Below are 20658 nucleotides of genomic sequence, written 5' to 3'. Positions count from 1 at the left end.
TTAGTTTTTTGTTACTTTGTTCTGAAAGCTGAACCTGCTGCTCCTCACAGAGAGAAGAGGGAAGAGGCTGTGTGGATAAGGGTGGATAGCCCCCATTGTTCTGTGTGTCAAAATGAAAGACAGCCCACACACCTATCAATCATCAAACCGTGGGGTCTTATTTCATTACGTGTTGATTTCTATCAACACGTAATGTTGTATCGATGTATAGAGATGTACTACCGCAAAAGTATTCTCCGTCGGGACTTCCTGCAACGCTGTTATCGTGATTCTGATTGGCCAGAAGACATTATCAAAGATGTTCTATTGAGAAGACGATCACTACGTGACAAAAGTTTTCAAAACCGTTTCTAGTCTTCGGTATTCTTGTTTTTGGCGTAGGAATAGTTTGGGCAGCGTGAGAGCGTGAGATTGAGAGTGAAAGCGTGTGTCACACGCCAGATGCGTGAGAGTTGGCAACCCTGCTTAGTCGGGGCATAATAGCTAAACACTGCTTTTCCATGTTCAGTTCTTATTCTTGGAACAGAGAGCAGACCCGTCCCAGAGGACCTGAGACTCCTGGATGGTTCATATGCAGGAGATCGTTTATATACCTCGGTCATAAAAGCATGGGTTGTAGAACATAAATGTAAGGATAAAATAGACTTGTTTGTTAGAAGTGAGCTTTAGAATAGATAGGGACACAACGCTTTCAAGCAAATAACAGAGCGTTAGCAAAGGCTTACAATGCAGGGACTCCAGTAATGCGGTTGCAGAGTCCAGGCCTCCCTCCCTCCCAACGTTGGCTGGTCTATGGCCATAAATAGCGTCCAGCAGGTCGAACCACTTCCAGCTTTTCCTATCTGAACCACTCCGGCCGTTGTGGTCCTTGACGGCTCTATACTCAAGCTTTTTCAGTTTGTCCCTACACTGCTGGAAAGTCCTTGAGAATCCGCGTTCAGACAACAGTGCAGAGACCTCCTGAAAAACGTTTAGGTTGCGAGTTGTGCCGTCGAGCTCCCGCTGGATTTTATCATCTGCTATAATCTGGAGGAACGTCGTAACTTCGTCAATCGACCACGGTGTGCTTTTCTTTGCCATTTCGTCTTTTAGCTTCTCTGTTTTCAAAAATGCTGCAAGCGTCCCAATATATGCGACGCTAGGGATTAACTCGCGCAAGAATTGTGACGATTCTCTCTGACCAATCAGCAGTCGTCACTAGTTTAGCATATTCCGCCCAGTTGTTGGCCCGCTAGTTGGCCTCGATAGAACCACAATTTTGTCAGCCCAGAAAAAAGGTGAAAAGGTGGCCTCCGGGCCGGAACTAGGCCTAGTGGAAGCGCAACCAAAAACGGGCCCGGCACGACACGGCACGCTTAAACCGCGCTCCGCGCCATGGTGGAAATGCCCCATTAGTGATTTAAAAACTAGCAATAGTATTTTAAAATCAATCCTTTGGTCGACTGGAAGCCAGTGTAAAGACTTCAGAACCGGACTGATGTGATCCACTTTCTTAGTGTTAGTGAGGAACCAGTGTAAAGACTTCAGAACCGGACTGATGTGATCCACTTTCTTAGTGTCAGTGAGGAACCAGTGTAAAGACTTCAGAACCGGACTGATGTGATCCACTTTCTTAGTGTCAGTGAGGAACCAGTGTAAAGACTTCAGAACCGGACTGATGTGATCCACTCTCTTAGTGTTAGTGAGGAACCAGTGTAAAGACTTCAGAACCGGACTGATGTGATCCACTTTCTTAGTGTCAGTGAGGAACCAGTGTAAAGACTTCAGAACCGGACTGATCCACTCTCTTAGTGTCAGTGAGGAACCAGTGTAAAGACTTCAGAACCGGACTGATGTGATCCACTCTCTTAGTGTCAGTGAGGAACCAGTGTAAAGACTTCAGAACCGGAGTGATGTGATCCTCTCTTTTAGTGTCAGTGAGGACTCGAGCAGCAGCGTTCTGAATCAGCTGCAGCTTTCTGATGGATGTGTTAGTGAGACCTGTGAAGACACCATTACAGCAGTCCAGTCTACTGGAAATAAAAGCATGGACAAGCTTTTCTAAATCCTAGCAATTTAGAAAAGCTAGGATTTAGAAAAGCGTCACTGCACCACTAAGTTGATGCGATTTGATTGGATTGTGAGCCAAGGGAAGCCAGCCGCCTCTGGCTTCCCTTGCCATGGTTCTGACTAATCACAGGTTGGCAGGGGCATCACGTGAGCCTCGTCTGATTGGTCAATCCCTCCATTTTTTTTCACCAAGGGAAGCCAATTTCGGCTGGCCTCCTCTCGCAACAGTGAGTGCAATCTACTGTTTTACCATAACATCTAGAGGGGCGCTGTTTCACTCTTTGTAAAATACTCAATGAGAGTGGGGGAGAGACGGGCCGGCAGCAACACACAGCAAAGAAGAATTTCCGAAACTAAACGAAGTGTTTTTATTTATTTATTAAAATTATAACTACAATCCGAAAAAACAGGGGAAGCCTGGCTTCCCTTGGCCTCCAGGAGAAAACGCCACTGCTTGGAAGAGGTACAAGACAGGGATGCCCGCTTTCCCCACTTCTTTTTGCGCTAGCAATTGAGCCTTTGGCAACAAAACTCAGTTTATGTAAGGATTTCAAAGGCATAGATCGGGCAGGACAAAAGTTGAAGGTGTCCCTTTACGCGGATGACCTGCTTTTATATGTATCCAAGCCTGCCTCATCGCTTCCCTATATCCTGGATATCCTCGATCAATTTGGGAAAGTCTCGGGTTATACATTTAATTTACAAAAGAGCTAACTTCAGGAGGCACTTTGGACTACAGGGGGCTTCTGTTCTCTCCCCCATTAACCTGTTAAGCCCTGAGCCTGTTTTTCAGGTCTCAGGCTCGAAAATGACATTCCCAGAACAAATGACCATATCTTCCCTTCTAAAAGGGTTAAATTAATAATCTTTTTTCTCAAAGTAATGATAAACCTGTGAGTTGGATGTAGAAAAGTCAGAATCAATATAGATGTTTTTTATTTTAAAGAAAACTCAGATTTTACATAGTAAAAAACTGTAAATTATAGTGTCCGTCCAAAAATTATTTTTTACTTATAGTGAAAACTACCCTTGGATGATGGTAAGGTAGAATAAAAGCTTTAGGAATCCGAAGTACAACATATAATAAGTACCCTGTATCAAGATTGATGCAAAACAAGTGACATTTGACCTTTTTAGAGAGATTTAGCAAAAATAAACCACTTCTGGGGTCATTTGGGTGGATTTTCCATATCTCTGGCTTGATTTTGATGGTTGACACCTCTTTCTGACCATTAGAGCCAATAGAATCGAATGGGGAGTCCCCCACACACACACGTTAGGCTTGTTTGAGACAAGCGAGACCTGCGCAGACCTGCGCAATTGCGATCAACGTCTTGCTAGTGCGTTGCATGATGGTTAGTCATTTTGTCCGACTTGCTCTGGAGGCTCGCCTACATGAGACGTTGAAATCTCGCGGGACAAAGACGCCCGCAGACTTGAGAGCGAGGCGCGGCGAGGCGCGGCGAGGCGCGGCGAGGCGGCGCAGTTTCTCTCCACGGGCTGCGGAAGCGAAATGCTTGATGGGAAACGACTCGCTGGTATCTCGAGCTGAGCGCTCATTGGTGGTTTTTACCGCATGCTGGTGATGAAACTCTCCATTGGCTCGGCAAAAGTGTGTTGTTGTTTTGTGTCAGTTTTACGTCGCCACTTCCATTCACATTTTTCATCATTGTTCCACCATGTTTATCATCATGAAATTAATATCTATATATTTTATACTATACTTGCACTGCTTACCGTTGTCATACTTTATATATCTTAGCATATTCATACAACACACTGTTCATACTAGGCTAGGCTACTGTGTATATAGTGTATTCATACCCCTCACTGTTTATTCATCATTCAATTCATTCTATATTTTATTCTGTAGATTGTGTACATTACTTTTCACTTTACTGCTTTATGCACTCCTGGTTAGAAGCTAAACTGCATTTCGTTGTATCAGTACCTGTAATCTGTGCAATAACAATAAAGTTGAATCTAATCTTGAGCAGGAACAAATGTATTTACTTAGTACATATCTGACATTAACGATTAAACACATTTGTGCATTCTTTATGAATGCAAACCGAGTCAAGCCGACTCCGGAGGTGGCGGTATGCACCTTAAAGTTGTTTGCAATCCGCCAAAAAACCGAGAGAAGAAGAAGAGGAAGCCGACTCCGAGCTGTGCGAGCTTTTTGAGACCTCCCCTGGCTGCGATCGGCTATTCTCGTCTACTTTCGAGGCGAGCCGCAGCTCGTCTCAAACAAGCCTACTGTGAAGAGAAGAGGTGGGGGCTTTGCGCATGTAATTTTCCATCAGAGTGGACCTATCTCTAGCTCTGACATCTGGAAACGGAAAAGCAGTTTTAATGCTTATGGATGATCAGAAATCATTTCAAAGGGACACAGACACATTAGATTAACCCATGGATTAACTTCAGCAGCGTTTTTATCGTTTTAATGCCATTGAAGACCACTTTGGAGAGACTACAGAGCCAAGGTAAAAATGTTAGCATTTTTAGCTACCTAGCGTCACCTGTTTTGATGTCCGTTTTTGCTTATAACGTCGCAAATTCGTATAATTGAGTGATAATGAGGGTACCCTTCGATTCTGTGTCACCTCACGATGTGAAACGATGTCATGGATGTAGAGAAGAGATAAATAATAAGGTTTTGTGAGTGATTTTCGGTGCAGTAATTTGTTAGCATTTTTCGCTCGTTGCTAATTCAGAGGCTTAGTGTTAGCATTGTGGGTTTTCTTTTGAAAAATAAATAAAAATGATCAGTTAGATGAGTTTCTTCCCGTTACATGGATATAAAACATTCATAGTTTATTAAATGAACATGCCCTCAGACACTGTTTTCTGCAAGATGTTGCGACAGTGCCCCGGTACCGGGGTCTCTCGGGCTTAACAGGTTAAGTCAAACCACATGTTTACCCCATCCTGTACAGACCCGGCTTTTACTGTTTGGTTTAATAATGGGATTAAATCAATTTATAATATTTACATTGAAGACACATTTGCATCTTTCTACCTAAAGGCCCTGACACACCAGGCCGTATTCGGCCGTCTTCGGTTGTCTGGCGACAACGCGTTCCTTGTCGCCCAAAGTCAATTTGGTGTGTCCCGAACCCTCGGCCGTGACACGCCTTATTTGACCTTTCACGGTCGACACATGGCCGATTCAACATGTTGAATCGGCCAAAATACGGACACAAGCTATCGGGCCAAGAAACCACTCTGATCAGCTGTTCAGCTAGCAAATGAGAAGCGAAACGGAAGTGAGGGACGTAAACAAACGATTTAAAAAGGCACAGGACAGCAGCTAAACCCCAGCAGGTGATACTTAAAAGACATCAAACATAGCCCTTAAATGTCCTCTCTTACCTCCCACACATAGCAGGGACATCTCTGATATTGGCGGGAGCGTCCCCGGCTGTCCTCTGCTGAGAGCTCCGTGATTTGTTTGGTCAAGTCCGGTTTTTCATCTCATCGGTCTATTTGTCAGTATAAAGTTGCAGGATTAGTCTCAAGTACCTCAACATTGTCCTTAAGTGCAGTGTCTAAGTAAATGAGATACTGTCTACTGCTGTTCATTTACCTATTGTGAGTCGCCTCGGATAAAAGCATCACATGGAAATGCAAATTTAGCAAGAAGTGGCCATTATTACATTACATACATTACTACATTGCTGACTCAATAAACTACACACCCGCCAGAACACTGCGATCATCAGATGCAGGTCTATTAACTGTGATTTTATAGTATGTCTGCACTTTATGTGCTCATTTCATCATTCATGTATTTTTATATTCTAAAACATGTTTTCGATGAACGAGAGTGAAAATGGAACGCACACGCTATTTGTTTGTTTATATCAGTCTGTTCTTCTTCTCTTTGTTCCGGTTGTTGCCTATTTTGAATGACGAATACACACTACCGCCGCCTGCTGGTAAGGAGAGTTATTGCCACTCAAGCATGCGCAGTTCGTACGTGCTCGGCTGAAGTCTTTGCGGTGTGTTCCAGTGCGACACATGGCCAAGACGCAGGAGAACTCGTCGATGAAACTGTCGGTGTCGGCGAGTTCTCTGGTGACTGTCTGGTGTGTCAGGGCCTTTAGAAACACTTATTTCGTTACCTACAAATTAGGAGCTTTGTATGTAAGACATTCAGCTCTTTTCCAAATAAGCCCATAAAGTCACATATTGACCATATCCTCGAACTGAAGTCAGACTGTAGAGGACTGATTTCACTGATTTCTGATCTCATTGGTAATGTCAATCCGCACCCTATTGAACATTTAAGAGCTGCTTGGGATTCTGATCTGGAAAGAACTTTGACGGATGACCAGTGGGAATCAGTCCTGGACCGGGTGCACACATCTTCCTCTTCTGCTAAACACAGCCTGATACAACTGAAAGTGGTACACAGAGCTCATTTAACTAACGCCAGATTGGCTCAAATGTATCCAGAGGTTGAACCGTCTTGTCCCCGATGCAGAAGCCAGCCAGCAGACCTAATACACGGGTTTTGGGTATGTCCCAGCCTCTTTACTTTCTGGAGATTTATTTTTAAATCTTTTAGTGAAATGTTTAAAACTCGTGTTGAGCCTGACCCGCTCTGTGCCCTTTTTGGTTTGGCACCAAAGGTGACCTGTGCATCCAAACAGTGCCCAGGTGGTTATAGCCTTTTCTACACTTCTTGATGTTTATGTACTTCTTACAGCTAGAGACAATCAGGGGCTCCTCTAGCACCTTTATTAGAACATGGAAACCCTTTCTGGACTTCTGTGACTCCTTACAAGATCCACTTGATAAAGAATAAGTTTGGATTGAGCGGTGAGCAGTGAGCAGTTGATTCATAATTTTTTCTTTTTCTATGCCATTATCATTATTTTCTTTCTTTGTGTTTATCTCGGGTTTTTTTTGTTCTCCTCCTTTGCCCCCCTTGAACTAATGTCATTATGCAAATACTGTATTTGACTGTGAAAGGGCTCTGTATCCTGTAACTCAATGGGTTAATGGGTGGTGGGTGGGAGAGTGGTGGGATTGTCATCATGTGTGTATATATCTTTACTGAACCTGTATCACTTCAATCAATACAAATATTTACCATAAAAGAATGATTTAATTTAGAATCAACAACTATGTACCGCCTGGTTTCTGTTATCATTTCACTTTATTATCATTACACTAGTTTCCCCTCATGTTTGTGAACGAGTCAGCACCACAGAAGAAGAGACGTAAGCACCACAGAAGAAGATCATCACTTCATTGTTTATTAGACAACAACTGACATGGACGTAAAAGCAGAATAAAGACATACTAAAAACATCCCGTGACATCATCACGTCAACAGGAAGTAAACAACAGTGACATCATCACGTCAACAGGAAGTAAACAACAGTGACATCATCACGTCAACAGGAAGTAAACAACAGTGATGTCATCACAAACATCACGAAGGCGTCAGTGACTTCAAAATAAAAGTCTCAGGTGGTCAGACATGATTAATAAAAAAGTGTGTGTGTGTGGTGTGTGTGTGTGTGTGTTATAAAGGTTATGATTAATATATAAAGCTTTCAGAGGAGCTGCGGTTTTATAACGAAGCACATCTGGAATCATTCTGATAATACTGTACAGGTGAGAAGGGTGAGAAGGGTGAAGGTTGTGTGAGGAGGCGGAGCCTGTGAGGGGGACAGGTGTGTGAGGTCGTGTCGGAGGCGGAGCTTGTCAGGGGGACAGGTGTGTGAGGTCATGCTCAGAGGCAGAGCTTGTCAGGGGGACAGGTGTGTGAGGTCATGCTCGCAGGCGGAGCTTGTCAGGGGGACAGCTGTGTGAGGTCATGCTCGGAGGCGGAGCTTGTCTGGCGCTCCACGGCTCTCTGGGCCTTGCAGACGGCCATCTTGCTCCGGATGTCTCTCTTCCTCTCAAAGTAATGGACGAGCGGCGGCTCCGTCAGCAGGGACGCCAGCACCTGCTCAAAGCTGATCGACCAATCAGCATCCAGCTCGCTGCCCTGTCTCTGCTCTGCAATCAGAGCAGAGTCCTCGTCCTGCAGAGAGACGGAGGAGGACACGTCTTCCAGCTGAGCGTCCTCCAGAGCCCGGCACACCTGAGCCTCACCTGGGGCCTCAGGGGGCGGGGCCTCAGGGGGTGGGCCCTCAGGGGGCGGGGCCTCAGGGGGCGGGCCCTCAGTGGGCGGGGCCTCAGGGGGCCGGGCCTCAGGGGGCGGGGCCTCTAACTTCCTGTTCCCGAACCTCTTCCCGACCTCCCCGATCCTCAGCAGCAGGCTGGCTGCCGTGGCGATGGAGTGATACAGCTGCTGCTCCTCTGGATCCTCACTAAACATGTTGTACAGCGTCTTACACACATCGATGAACTGCTCCTACACAGGTAAACAACAGGTAAACAACAGGTAAACAACATGTTAACAACAGGTAAACAACAGGTAAACAACATGTTAACAACATCTTAACAACAGGTAAACAACAGGTAAACAACAGATAACAGGTAAACAACAGGTAAACAACATGTTAACAACAGAGGCCTGTACGACGAAGCCGGATTTTCGCTTAGCGGGCTAACTTCATAAAGTGTTTAACCTGTTAAGCACCAAGCCTGTTTTTCATGTTTCAGGCTCGAAAATGACATGCCCAAAACAAATGACTACAACTTAACTTCTAAAAGGGTTATATGAATAATTTATTTTATCAAAGCAAGGTTACATCTGTGAGTTGGATGTAGAAGTGTCAGAACAATCTAGATGTTTTTTATTTTAAAGAAAATTCAGATTTTACATAGTAAAAAACTGTAAATTATAGTGTCCGTTCAAAAATTCTTTTTTTACTTATAGTGAAAACTACCCTTGGATGATGGGTTAGTAGACTAAAAGCTTTAGGAATCCAAAGTACAAATATAATAAGTACCCTGTATCAAGATTGATGCAAAACAAGTGACATTTGACCTTTTTAGAGAGGTTTAGCCAAAACCACCCCACCTCTGAGGTGATTTAGGTGAAAATGTTTTTTTTTTCCATATCTCTGGCCCCCCTTGCTCGATTTTGATGGTTGACACCTCTTTCTGACCATTAGAGCCAATAGAATCGAAGGGGGAGGCCCCCACACACACACGTTGTGAAGAGAAAAGGTGGGGGCTGCGCGCATGTAAATGTGCAGCAGAGTGGACCGATCTCTAGCTCTGGCATTTGGAAACGAAAAAGCAGTTTTATTGCTTATGGATTATCAGAAATCATTTCAAAGAGTACACAGACACATTGGATTAACCTATGGATTAACTGCAGCATCGTTTTTTTTATCGTTTTAATGCCATTGAAGACCAGTTTTGACCAAGGTAAGCCATGTTAGCGTTTCTAGCTACCTAGCTCCACATGTTCTGATGTACGCTTTCGTTTATAGCGTCGCAACTGTTTATCACTGAGTGTTGAGGTGGGCACCCAACGATTCTGTGTCTCCAGTAGATGCTAATCGATGGGTTGGCTGTGCATCTAGGATAAGTAATAAGGGAGTTAGGAGTGAGTTTAGGTGCCGTTTTAGGTTACATTTTTTCGCACGTGGCTAATTCAGAGGCTGAGTGTTAGCATTGTGGGTTTTTTTTTTATTTATTTTTTTAAAAGATCAGTTAGCTGAGTTTCTTCCCGTTACATGGATATAAAACATTCATAGTTTATTAAATATTAAGATTCCTTAGACGTTGTTTCCTGCAAATGACGCGTTTATCCGCCCGGTACCGTGGGGGCGGTGCGTAACAGGTTAAGTCATGGATGTTTAAAGTTTAACTTCTTCATATGTCTAATATTAAAGTTCACTTTTCATTCAGGAAGTATGACGCGCTGCGCTGTCAGTACGCTTGTCCATGTTTGTGATTGGTCGAATGCTCCAAATACCACCCCTTTCATGTGAACGCACACCTAACTAGATCGGACAAAGCTGGCTTGAGCGATCCACTTGATAACCCGCGTCGTAGGACCGCTTAGCGAGAGCGCGTATGTTTTGGATTAGGCCAACCGGCTAACTCAAACATATCCAGGTTATGTTGAACCGGCTTCGTAGTACAGGCCTCATGTGAACAACATGTTAACAACAGGTAAACAACAGGGTTACCTGGTTCATTCGGGGCAGGTTTTTGATGGTCTCAGTCTTTGGTTCCTTCTCTTTGGCCCACAGCCTCAGGTAGTACCTGTAGTCCTTCACCTTCTCCTCAGGACCTGCAGCATGATGACATCATCAGGTACACGGTGACATCATCAGGTACACAATGACATCATCAGGTACACGGTGACATCATCAGGTTACACAATGACATCATCAGGTACACGGTGACATCATCAGGTACACAGTGACATCATCAGGTACACGGTGACATCATCAAGTACACGGTGACATATCTATATAACCCTAACCCTAACCAGCTCGTTGCAGCTAGCGAACGTTTATAAAACGGACAAGTCAAATCAAGCAATCTGATTGGTTCTTAGCCGTGATATACTGAGCGTATAACACGGGTAGAATTGTAGTTACTTTTCACAACAAGTCAGTATCCCTCCACGTCTGAGAAAAACTGTATACAGTTGGGCTGAAAAGCAAACTGCCTGCAGTTTGCTTTTCAAACTGGGACAAGAAAGCAGCGGAGAAGTAACGGGGCAGAAACCCTCCTTTTTACGCAGCGGTCCAGACATAGACATCAAACGGCAAAACATATTCAGTGTGCAGTTCCTTTGGCATTAGGGCAGGGATATCTAGATACTTCCCAAGGTTTGACATCATGAATTGTGCTACTTTTAAAGCAAGCAACCATGTTTTCAAATCTGTAATCAAAAAGGTCCGCAAAAACGCTATCGAAGCAGTTCCTGCCGAAGCAGTTCCTGCCGTTGCTACGTAGTTCAAACGGAGCAGTGCCTATCTCCAGAACAAAAAGCACCTAAACGACGACATGCAGAGCTACGTGAAGAGCAGGTAGACCAACTGCAAAAGTACCACCATTCAAAAGCTTTCTGATGCGGGTCTTGAAACAAAGCAGAGAAATGATGACCGTTAGTGGCCACAGGTGCGAAAGCTCTCTCCAGAGCTACTGGAAGCCCAATCTCGGGGACCGGAGAAAGTGGAGCAATATTCTCGCCACGCCAAGCAACAGCCTAGAACAACCTCAGCCTATACAAGTAACCACGTAAGCCATGCTACTGATGCTGGACAGGTTTTCAGTGGCTGCACAATAAACGGCAACATACACATTAATGTAAATAAATAGCCAAATAATGGATCAACGCTCTCTGTCCAATATGTTCGCTAGCTGTTAGTGTTGTTGCCTAGCAACCACCTCGCACTATGTTTCGTGCAGAAGGCAACGGAGGGACTATTTTATTTTGAACATCATTATTTACTAATAAAAACTATTTAAATTAGAGTGTGTATTTTTCTTTCATATTGCCACACTTGGTAACCGTTTTATAAAAGCAATAGCTCACATCAGGCCGTGAGCTATTGCTTAAATATATATATATATAGATGTATGTATATATATATATATATATACACATATATATATGTATATATATACATATATACATATATATATGTATATATATACATATATATATCGATGTATAGTATAGCACACTCTTATATTTCTCTCAGGGGGCGTGGCTTACTTTTCCTCTCCTCGTTTCCTACGTCCTCCTCACCTGCAGAAACAGGAAGTAATCAGCATCATCCACCGTTACCATGACAACGAGGTTAGTTAAAGTGAAAGCGTCAGATATTAATGAAAACATCTGAAGTGACATCACACACACCTGAGGTCACTTCCTGTTTCCCCAAAGAGCCCACAGCAGGTAGGAAGGAAGGTTCTGGAAGGAGAAGGAGGAGGAGGAGGAGGAGGAGGAAGAGGAAGAGGAGGAGGAAGAGGAGAGACAGCATAGTGTGAGAAAGAGGACACACAGACACACACACACGCACACACACACACTTTACCTTCAGCTTCATTCTCTGTGAAGAAGTGAGTCGCCTCCAGAGCTGATTCAGCCTCCTCCGGACACACCGCTGCAACAACAACATGTAAACAACAGGTAAACAACTGGTAAACAACAGGCAAACAACAACACGTAAACAACAGGTAAACAACAACATGTAAACAATAGGTAAACAACAGGCAAACAACAGGTAAACAACAACATGTAAACAATAGGTAAACAACAAGTAAACAACAGGCAAACAACAGGTAAACAATAGGTAAACAACAAGTAAACAACAGGCAAACAACTGGTAAACAACAACCCCATAAACAACAGGTATACAACTGTGCCCTGTACTACGAAGCAGGTTTTTTGGTTAGAGAGGTAACTTCAGGTTAACTCTGGGTTAGAGAGGTAACTTCAGGTTAACTCTGGGTTAGAGAGGTAACTTCAGGTTAACTCTGCGTTAGAGAGGTAACTTCAGGTTAACTCTGGGTTAGAGAGGTAACTTCAGGTTAACTCTGCGTTAGAGAGGTAACTTCAGGTTAACTCTGCGTTAGAGAGGTAACTTCAGGTTAACTCTGGGTTAGAGAGGTAACTTCAGGTTAACTCTGGGTTAGAGAGGTAACTTCAGGTTAACTCTGGGTTAGAGAGGTAACTTCAGGTTAACTCTGGGTTAGAGAGGTAACTTCAGGTTAACTCTGGGTTAGAGAGGTAACTTCAGGTTAACTCTGGGTTAGAGAGGTAACTTCAGGTTAACTCTGGGTTAGAGAGGTAACTTCAGGTTAACTCTGCGTTAGAGAGGTAACTTCAGGAAAACTCTGGGTTTCCGGTCCTACGACGCTGGTTCACTTCTTACCGGGGTAAATCTCCATGGTAACTTATGCTGAACACATAACCTGCTCCGTAGAAGGGTATACATACACATACTGTATGCAGAAGTATTATTTTAAGACACATTAAGTTGACCAAACACTCGAGTCAAATGTAATTAAAGTCAGATCGTGTCTTGGACGGGGCAGTGATTTCATAAACCTGTTAATGAACGCATTCAAACACTTTTTCTGTTACCAGCTGTATTCACCTTGCAGGTGCAGCTATGTGGCTTTGATCCTGGATAAAGTGTTTAAGTCATGGATGTTTAAAGTTTAACTTCTTCATATTGTCTTATATTATAGTTAACTTTTCATTCAGGAAGTATGACGCTGCGCTGTCAGTACGCTTATCCATGTTTGTGATTGGTCAAATGTTGCCCTTTCACGTGAACGCGCACTCAGCCGGACAGAGAAACTTGAGTTACCGAGTTGATAACCAGCGTCGTAGGACCGCTTAGCGAGATCTCTTTGTTAGGGTTAGTTAAGATAACTAGTTGAACTGGCTTCGTAGTACAGGGCACTGGTAAACAACAACACGTAAACAACAGGTAAACAGCAGGTAAACATCATGTGAACTACAGGTAAACAACAAAGTGTTACCTGGAGGCAGGTGCAGCTTGTAGAGCAGTTTGAGTTTCTCCGTCATTTCCCCGTGATACATCCCACCTGCACACACACACACACACCTGTTACACCTGCACACACACACACACCTGTAACACATGTAACACCTGCACACACACACCTACACCTGCACACACACACCTGCACACACACACACCTGCACACACACACACACACACACCTGTTACACTTGCACACACACACCTGTAACACCTGCACACACACACCTGTTAGTGTATATAGTGTATAGTGTATATAGTGTGTATAGTGTATATAGTGTGTATATAGTGTATAGTGTATAGTGTATATAGTGTGTATAGTGTATATAGTGTATAGTGTGTATATAGTGTATATAGTGTATATAGTGTGTATAGTGTGTATAGTGTATATAGTGTGTATAGTGTGTATAGTGTATATAGTGTATATAGTGCATATAGTGTAAAGTGTGTATAGTGTATAGTGTGTATAGTGTGTATAGTGTATATAGTGTGTATAGTGTGTATAGTGTGTATAGTGTATATAGTGTATATAGTGTATAGTGTGTATAGTGTATATAGTGTGTATAGTGTGTATAGTGTATATAGTGTGTATAGTGTATAGTGTATATAGTGTATAGTGTATATAGTGTGAAAAGTGTATAGTGTGTATAGTGTATGTATATAGTGTATATAGTGTATATAGTGTATAGTGTGTATAGTGTGTATAGTGTATATAGTGTATATAGTGTATAGTGTGTATAGTGTATATAGTGTGTATAGTGTGTATAGTGTATATAGTGTGTATAGTGTATAGTGTATATAGTGTATAGTGTATATAGTGTGAAAAGTGTATATAGTGTGTATAGTGTATGTATATAGTGTATATAGTGTATATAGTGTATAGTGTGTATAGTGTGTATAGTGTATAGTGTGTATAGTGCGTGTAGTGTATATAGTGTATATAGTGTATAGTGTGTATAGTGTATATAGTGTATAGTGTATAGTGTATATAGTGTATATAGTGTGTATAGTGTGTATAGTGTATATAGTGTATATAGTGTGTATAGTGTATATAGTGTATAGTGTATATAGTGTGTATAGTGTATAGTGTATATGGTGTATATAGTGTATAGTGTATAGTGTATATAGTGTGTATAGTGTATATAGTGTATAGTGTATAGTGTATATAGTGTATATAGTGTGTATAGTGTATATGGTGTATATGGTGTATATAGTGTATATAGTGTGTATAGTGTATATAGTGTGTATAGTGTATATAGTGTATATAGTGTGAAAAGTGTATATAGTGTATATAGTGTGTATAGTGTATAGTGTATATAGTGTATAGTGTATAGTGTATATAGTGTGTATAGTGTATATAGTGTATATGGTGTATATGGTGTATATAGTGTGTATAGTGTATATAGTGTGTATAGTGTATATAGTGTATATAGTGTATAGTGTGTATAGTGTGTATAGTGTGTATAGTGTGTATAGTGTGTGTAGTGTATATAGTGTATATAGTGTATAGTGTGTATAGTGTATATAGTGTGTATAGTGTATATAGTGTATAGTGTATATAGTGTGTATAGTGTATATACTGTATATAGTGTATATAGTGTATAGTGTGTATAGTGTATATAGTGTGTATAGTGTATATAGTGTGTATAGTGTATATAGTGTATATAGTGTATAGTGTGTATAGTGTGTATAGTGCGTGTAGTGTATATAGTGTAAATAGTGTATAGTGTGTATAGTGTGTATAGTGTATAGTGTATAGTGTATATAGTGTATATAGTGTGTATAGTGTGTATAGTGTATGTAGTGTGTATAGTGTGTATAGTGCGTGTAGTGTATATAGTGTATATAGTGTAAATAGTGTATAGTGTGTATAGTGTGTATAGTGTATATAGTGTATAGTGTATATAGTGTATATAGTGTAAATAGTGTATAGTGTGTATAGTGTGTATAGTGTATATAGTGTATAGTGTGTATAGTGTATATAGTGTAAATAGTGTATAGTGTGTATAGTGTGTATAGTGTATATAGTGTATATAGTGTAAATAGTGTATAGTGTGTATAGTGTGTATAGTGTGTATAGTGTATATAGTGTGTATAGTGTATATAGTGTATAGTGTATATAGTGTATCGTGTATATAGTATATAGTGTGTATAGTGTATATAGTGTATAGTGTGTATAGTGTGTATAGTGCGTGTAGTGTATATAGTATATAGTGTAAATAGTGTATATAGTGTATATAGTGTATATAGTGTATAGTGTATATAGTGTATATAGTGTATAGTGTATATAGTGTATAGTGTATATAGTGTATATAGTGTATAGTGTATATAGTGTATATAATGTGTATAGTGCATATAGTGTATAGTGTATATCGTGTATATAGTATATAGTGTGTATAGTGTATATAGTGTGTATAGTGTATAGTGTATATAGTGTGTATAGTGTATAGTGTATATAGTGTATAGTGTGTATAGTGTGTATAGTGTATATAGTGTATATAGTGTGTATAGTGTATATAGTGTATATAGTGTATATAGTGTGTATAGTGTATAGTGTATATAGTGTATAGTGTATAGTGTATATAGTGTATAGTGTATATAGTGTATAGTGTATATAGTGTGTATAGTGTATATAGTGTATAGTGTATATAGTGTATATAGTGTGTATAGTGTATAGTGTATAGTGTATATAGTGTGTATAGTGTATAGTGTATATAGTGTATATAGTGTATATGGTGTGTATAGTGTATATAGTGTATATGGTGTATATAGTGTGTATAGTGTATATAGTGGGTATAGTGTATGTAGTGTATATAGTGTATAGTGTGTATAGTGTATATAGTGTATATAGTGTATATAGTGTGTATAGTGTATATAGTGTGTATAGTGTATATAGTGTGTATAGTGTATATAGTGTATAGTGTAGATAGTGTATATAGTATATAGTGTGTATAGTGTATATAGTGTATGGTGTATATAGTGTGTATAGTGTATATAGTGTATATGGTGTATATAGTGTATGGTGTATATAGTGTATGGTGTATATATATAGTGTATGTTGTATATACTGCATGTATAGTGTTAGTCTCACTGAATCCAGTGATGAACTCCTTGAAGTTGAGCAGCCCGTCCTGGTTCTGGTCCAGGACCCTGAAGAGGCGAGCAGAGAGGGTGGGGGTGTGGCCCCCGCAGGCCCAGGGGCCGAGGCCAAGGAACAGCTGGCAGAACTGCAGCGGGTCGATGCTGTACTGCTCCAGGTACGGGAGGGAGGGGTCGAACCGCTGAGAGGCCCCGCTGCTGGAGCCCCAATAACAGCTGGCCATGTGCTGCGCCTGCACAGGAAGTACAGTCACCTCTGGAGCAATAACACTAACCTCTGGAGCAATAACACTAACATCTGGAGCAATAACACTAACATCTGGAGCAATAACACTAACCTCTGGAGCAATAACACTAACCTCTGGAGCAATAACACTAACATCTGGAGCAATAACACTAACATCTGGAGCAATAACACTAACATCTGGAGCAATAACAATAACATCTGGAGCAATAACAATAACATCTGGAGCAATAACACTAACATCTGGAGCAATAACAATAACATCTGGAGCAATAACACTAACCTCTGGAGCAATAACACTAACATCTGGAGCAATAACACTAACCTCTGGAGCAATAACACTAACCTCTGGAGCAATAACACTAACCTCTGGAGCAATAACACTAACATCTGGAGCAATAACACTAACATCTGGAGCAATAACACTAACATCTGGAGCAATAACACTAACATCTGGAGCAATAACACTAACATCTGGAGCAATAACAATAACATCTGGAGCAATAACAATAACATCTGGAGCAATAACAATAACAGCTGTTTTATTATTTAGTGTGCTTAGTTAAAGTTAAGTTAAAGTTAAAGCCTTTTATTGTCATTGTACACAGAGTATAACGAGATTCAGAGTGCAACTCTGTCCCGGAGTGCAAAAAATACAAACACATACAGAACACTAAAAAACACGGCAATAGGACAGACACCATAAACAATCATACGAGGGAATACATAGTTAAACATATTGATATAAAAATAGTATACAAAGTGCATTAAAAGTGTGTGTATGTGTGAGAATGGTTATTGCATGATGTGTGGTGGTTAAGCAGCCTCACGGCTTAGAGGAGTCAGTTTACCTTAAAGAGACAGTACAGCTCCTCCAGCTCCTCGATGCTGAATGCAGACTCCGTCATCATCGCTCTCACCTACACACACACACACACACACACACACACACACACACACACACACACACACACACACACACACACACACACACACACACACACACAACACACACACACACACACACACACACACACACACACACACACACACACACACCACACACACACACACACACACACACACACACACACACACACACACACACACACACACACACACACACACACACACACACACACACACACACACACACACACACACAGTGTGAGTTTGTGTCACATTAGCACGTGAGCATGTTAGCCTGTAGCATGCTAGCTCACCACGCTCCTCTTGGCGGTGTCCTCCAGCGACTGGATGACCTTTAACCTCTGCTTGAACCGCATCTGCTCGATGACATCAGAGCGCAGGCTGCCGAACTTCTGCAAGAGATGAAGAAACAACATCCAGGAGTTAGACAGAGCCGCTCCAGGAGTTAGAGAGAGAGACTCTGCAGGAGTTAGACGGATCCTGACCTCGTAGGAGGACTTGATGAGGTCGAAGATGTCGATCTCTCGGGGGGGGTCGTCTCCGCTGGTCAGCAGGGCGTGGAGGTGAGGGATGGGAGGGGCCACAGTCTGTTTGTTCACAACGTTATCCAGGTACCTACACACACACACACACACTTAAAGTCGGACAGCTCGGAGTCGGCTTGACTCGGTTTGCATTTATAAAGAATGCACAAATGTGTTTAATCGTTAATGTACAGATATGTAAATAGTACATTTAGTAAATACATTTGTTCCTGCTCAAGATTAGATTCAACTTGATTGATATTGCACAGATTACAGGAGACAACGAAATGCAGTTTAGCTTCTAACCAGGAGTGCAACAAGCAGTAAAGTGAAAAGTAATGTACACAATCTACAGAATAAAATATAGAATGAATTGAATGAAGAATAAACAGTGAGGGGTATGAATGATGAAAAATGTGAATGGAAGTGGCGACGTAAAACTGACACAAAACAACAACACACTTTTGCCGAGCCAATGGAGAGTTTCATCTCCAGCACGGGGTAAACACCACCAATGAGCGCTCAGCTCGAGATACCAGCGAGTCGTTTCCCATCAAGCATTTAGCTTCCGCAGCCCGTGGAGAGAAACTGCGCCGCCTCGCTCTCAAGGCTGCCGGCGTCTTTGTCCCGCGAGATTTCAACGGCTCATGCAGTCGAGCCTCCAGAGCAAGTCGGACAAAATGACTAACCATCATGCAACGCACTAGCAAGACGGCGATCGCAATTGCGCAGGTCTGCGTCGGTCTCGCTGATCTCAAACGAGCCTAATGAGTGTTAACAGCCCCCTCCCCCCACCTCAGTGATCTCCCCTCACCTCCCCAGGACGGTCATGGCCTCCCCCTCGTCGCTGCAGGACAGCAGAGCCTCCATGTTGTCGTGCAGCACCGCCAGCGCCACCTGCAGGAAGAGGGACATATGTCAGCAGCTGCCAAAACTCAGGACTACAGCTCCCATGATGCCCTGCTCTCTGAGGACTACAGCTCTCTGAGGACTACAGCTCCCATGATGCTCTGCTCTTTGAGGAATACAGCTCTCTGATGACTACAGCTCCCATGATGCTCTGCTCTTTGAGTACTACAGCTCTCTGAGGACTACAGCTCTCTGAGGACTACAGCTCTCTGAGGACTACAGCTCCCATGATGCTCTGCTCTGTGAGGACTACAGCTCTCTGAGGACTACAGCTCTCTGAGGACTACAGCTGCCATGATGCTCTGCTCTTTGAGGACTACAGCTCTCTGAGGACTACAGCTCTCTGAGGACTACAGCTCCCATGATGCTCTGCTCTTTGAGGACTACAGCTCTCTGAGGACTACAGCTCTCTGAGGACTACAGCTCCCATGATGCTCTGCTCTTTGAGGACTACAGCTCTCTGAGGACTACAGCTCCCATGATGCTCTGCTCTTTGAGGACTACAGCTCTCTGAGGACTACAGCTCCCATGATGCTCTGTACCTGGAAGGTGACCTTGATGCCCTCGTAGAAGAAGCAGTCCACCAGCAGCACGGCGCTGTCAAAGGGCATCACAGACAGGAAGAGGGTGAGGAACCAGGAGAGGCTGATGGTGGAGATCACCCCCAGATCCCTCATGTGTTCATACAGGGGGGGCAGGAAGGCTCTGGTCAGCTCCTCGAACACCCCCTGATCCACCAGGGCCCCTGAACAAATCACATACATCTTATTATATATATATATATATATATATATATATATATATATATATATATATATATATATATATATATATATATATATATATATATATATATATATATATATATAATAGAAAGGCAACAGTCAATAACCCCTGGTTGGAGGTGTGCAGAGGAGCGTCTCTGAGCTACAGATCTGCAGCAGCTGTGTGATGCCAACATGTCTGATGCAGCTCCTTCAGTCTGTGGGGGTCCAACCCAGCAAGATGTACCTGACTGGTGGCTGGTGAGTGTATATAATTATATATATATGTACCTGTAACTCTTGTGTTGTAGTAGTCTGGCAGCATGCGCTCACACAGAGCCACCAGCAGCCAGAAAGCCTGCTCCTCTGGAGAGAAGAGCAGCAGCACCGAGGTGACGATGTTCATCGCCTGAGGACAACAACACTGATGAAGAACTGGATAACACTGATGAAGAACTGGATAACACTGATGAAGAACTGGATAACACTGATGAAGAACTGGATAACACTGATGAAGAACTGGATAACACTGATGAAGAACTGGATAACACTTGATGAAGAACTGAACTGGATAACAGTTGATGAAGTATTAGTACCTGTATGTAGTACTGTGTGTAGTATTAGTACCTGGATGTAGTACTGTATGTAGTATTAGTACCTGGTCATGATTCTTGATGTAGTAT

At 42.3% G+C, this 20658-nt stretch overlaps 1 protein-coding gene across 3 annotated transcripts in view; it reads right to left on the bottom strand.

Moving 5' to 3' along the window:
* Positions 1 to 7285: 7285 nt before the first annotated feature.
* Positions 7286 to 20658, bottom strand: part of LOC117476128 (TBC1 domain family member 9B) — a 31440-nt gene continuing 18067 nt past the window's right edge. For 2 of the 3 annotated variants that reach the window (XM_034122510.1, XM_034122511.1), the window contains exons 11-23: positions 20267 to 20384; positions 19754 to 19956; positions 19117 to 19199; positions 18264 to 18393; positions 18072 to 18170; positions 17700 to 17768; positions 16597 to 16837; positions 13483 to 13548; positions 12027 to 12095; positions 11849 to 11902; positions 11705 to 11737; positions 10161 to 10264; positions 7286 to 8425 (exon numbers count right to left, since the gene is read on the bottom strand). In XM_034122510.1, coding sequence (XP_033978401.1) covers positions 7859 to 8425; positions 10161 to 10264; positions 11705 to 11737; positions 11849 to 11902; positions 12027 to 12095; positions 13483 to 13548; positions 16597 to 16837; positions 17700 to 17768; positions 18072 to 18170; positions 18264 to 18393; positions 19117 to 19199; positions 19754 to 19956; positions 20267 to 20384 — 1836 coding nt within the window. In that variant the 3' untranslated portion in view covers positions 7286 to 7858. The remainder of the gene's footprint in view (positions 8426 to 10160; positions 10265 to 11704; positions 11738 to 11848; positions 11903 to 12026; positions 12096 to 13482; positions 13549 to 16596; positions 16838 to 17699; positions 17769 to 18071; positions 18171 to 18263; positions 18394 to 19116; positions 19200 to 19753; positions 19957 to 20266; positions 20385 to 20658) is intronic. The other variant, XM_034122512.1, reaches the window with a different exon arrangement.

Source organism: Trematomus bernacchii, unplaced genomic scaffold (assembly GCF_902827165.1).
Source record: "Trematomus bernacchii unplaced genomic scaffold, fTreBer1.1, whole genome shotgun sequence".
Lineage (NCBI taxonomy): Eukaryota > Metazoa > Chordata > Actinopteri > Perciformes > Nototheniidae > Trematomus > Trematomus bernacchii.
This window is presented reverse-complemented; position numbering and strand designations above follow the sequence as displayed.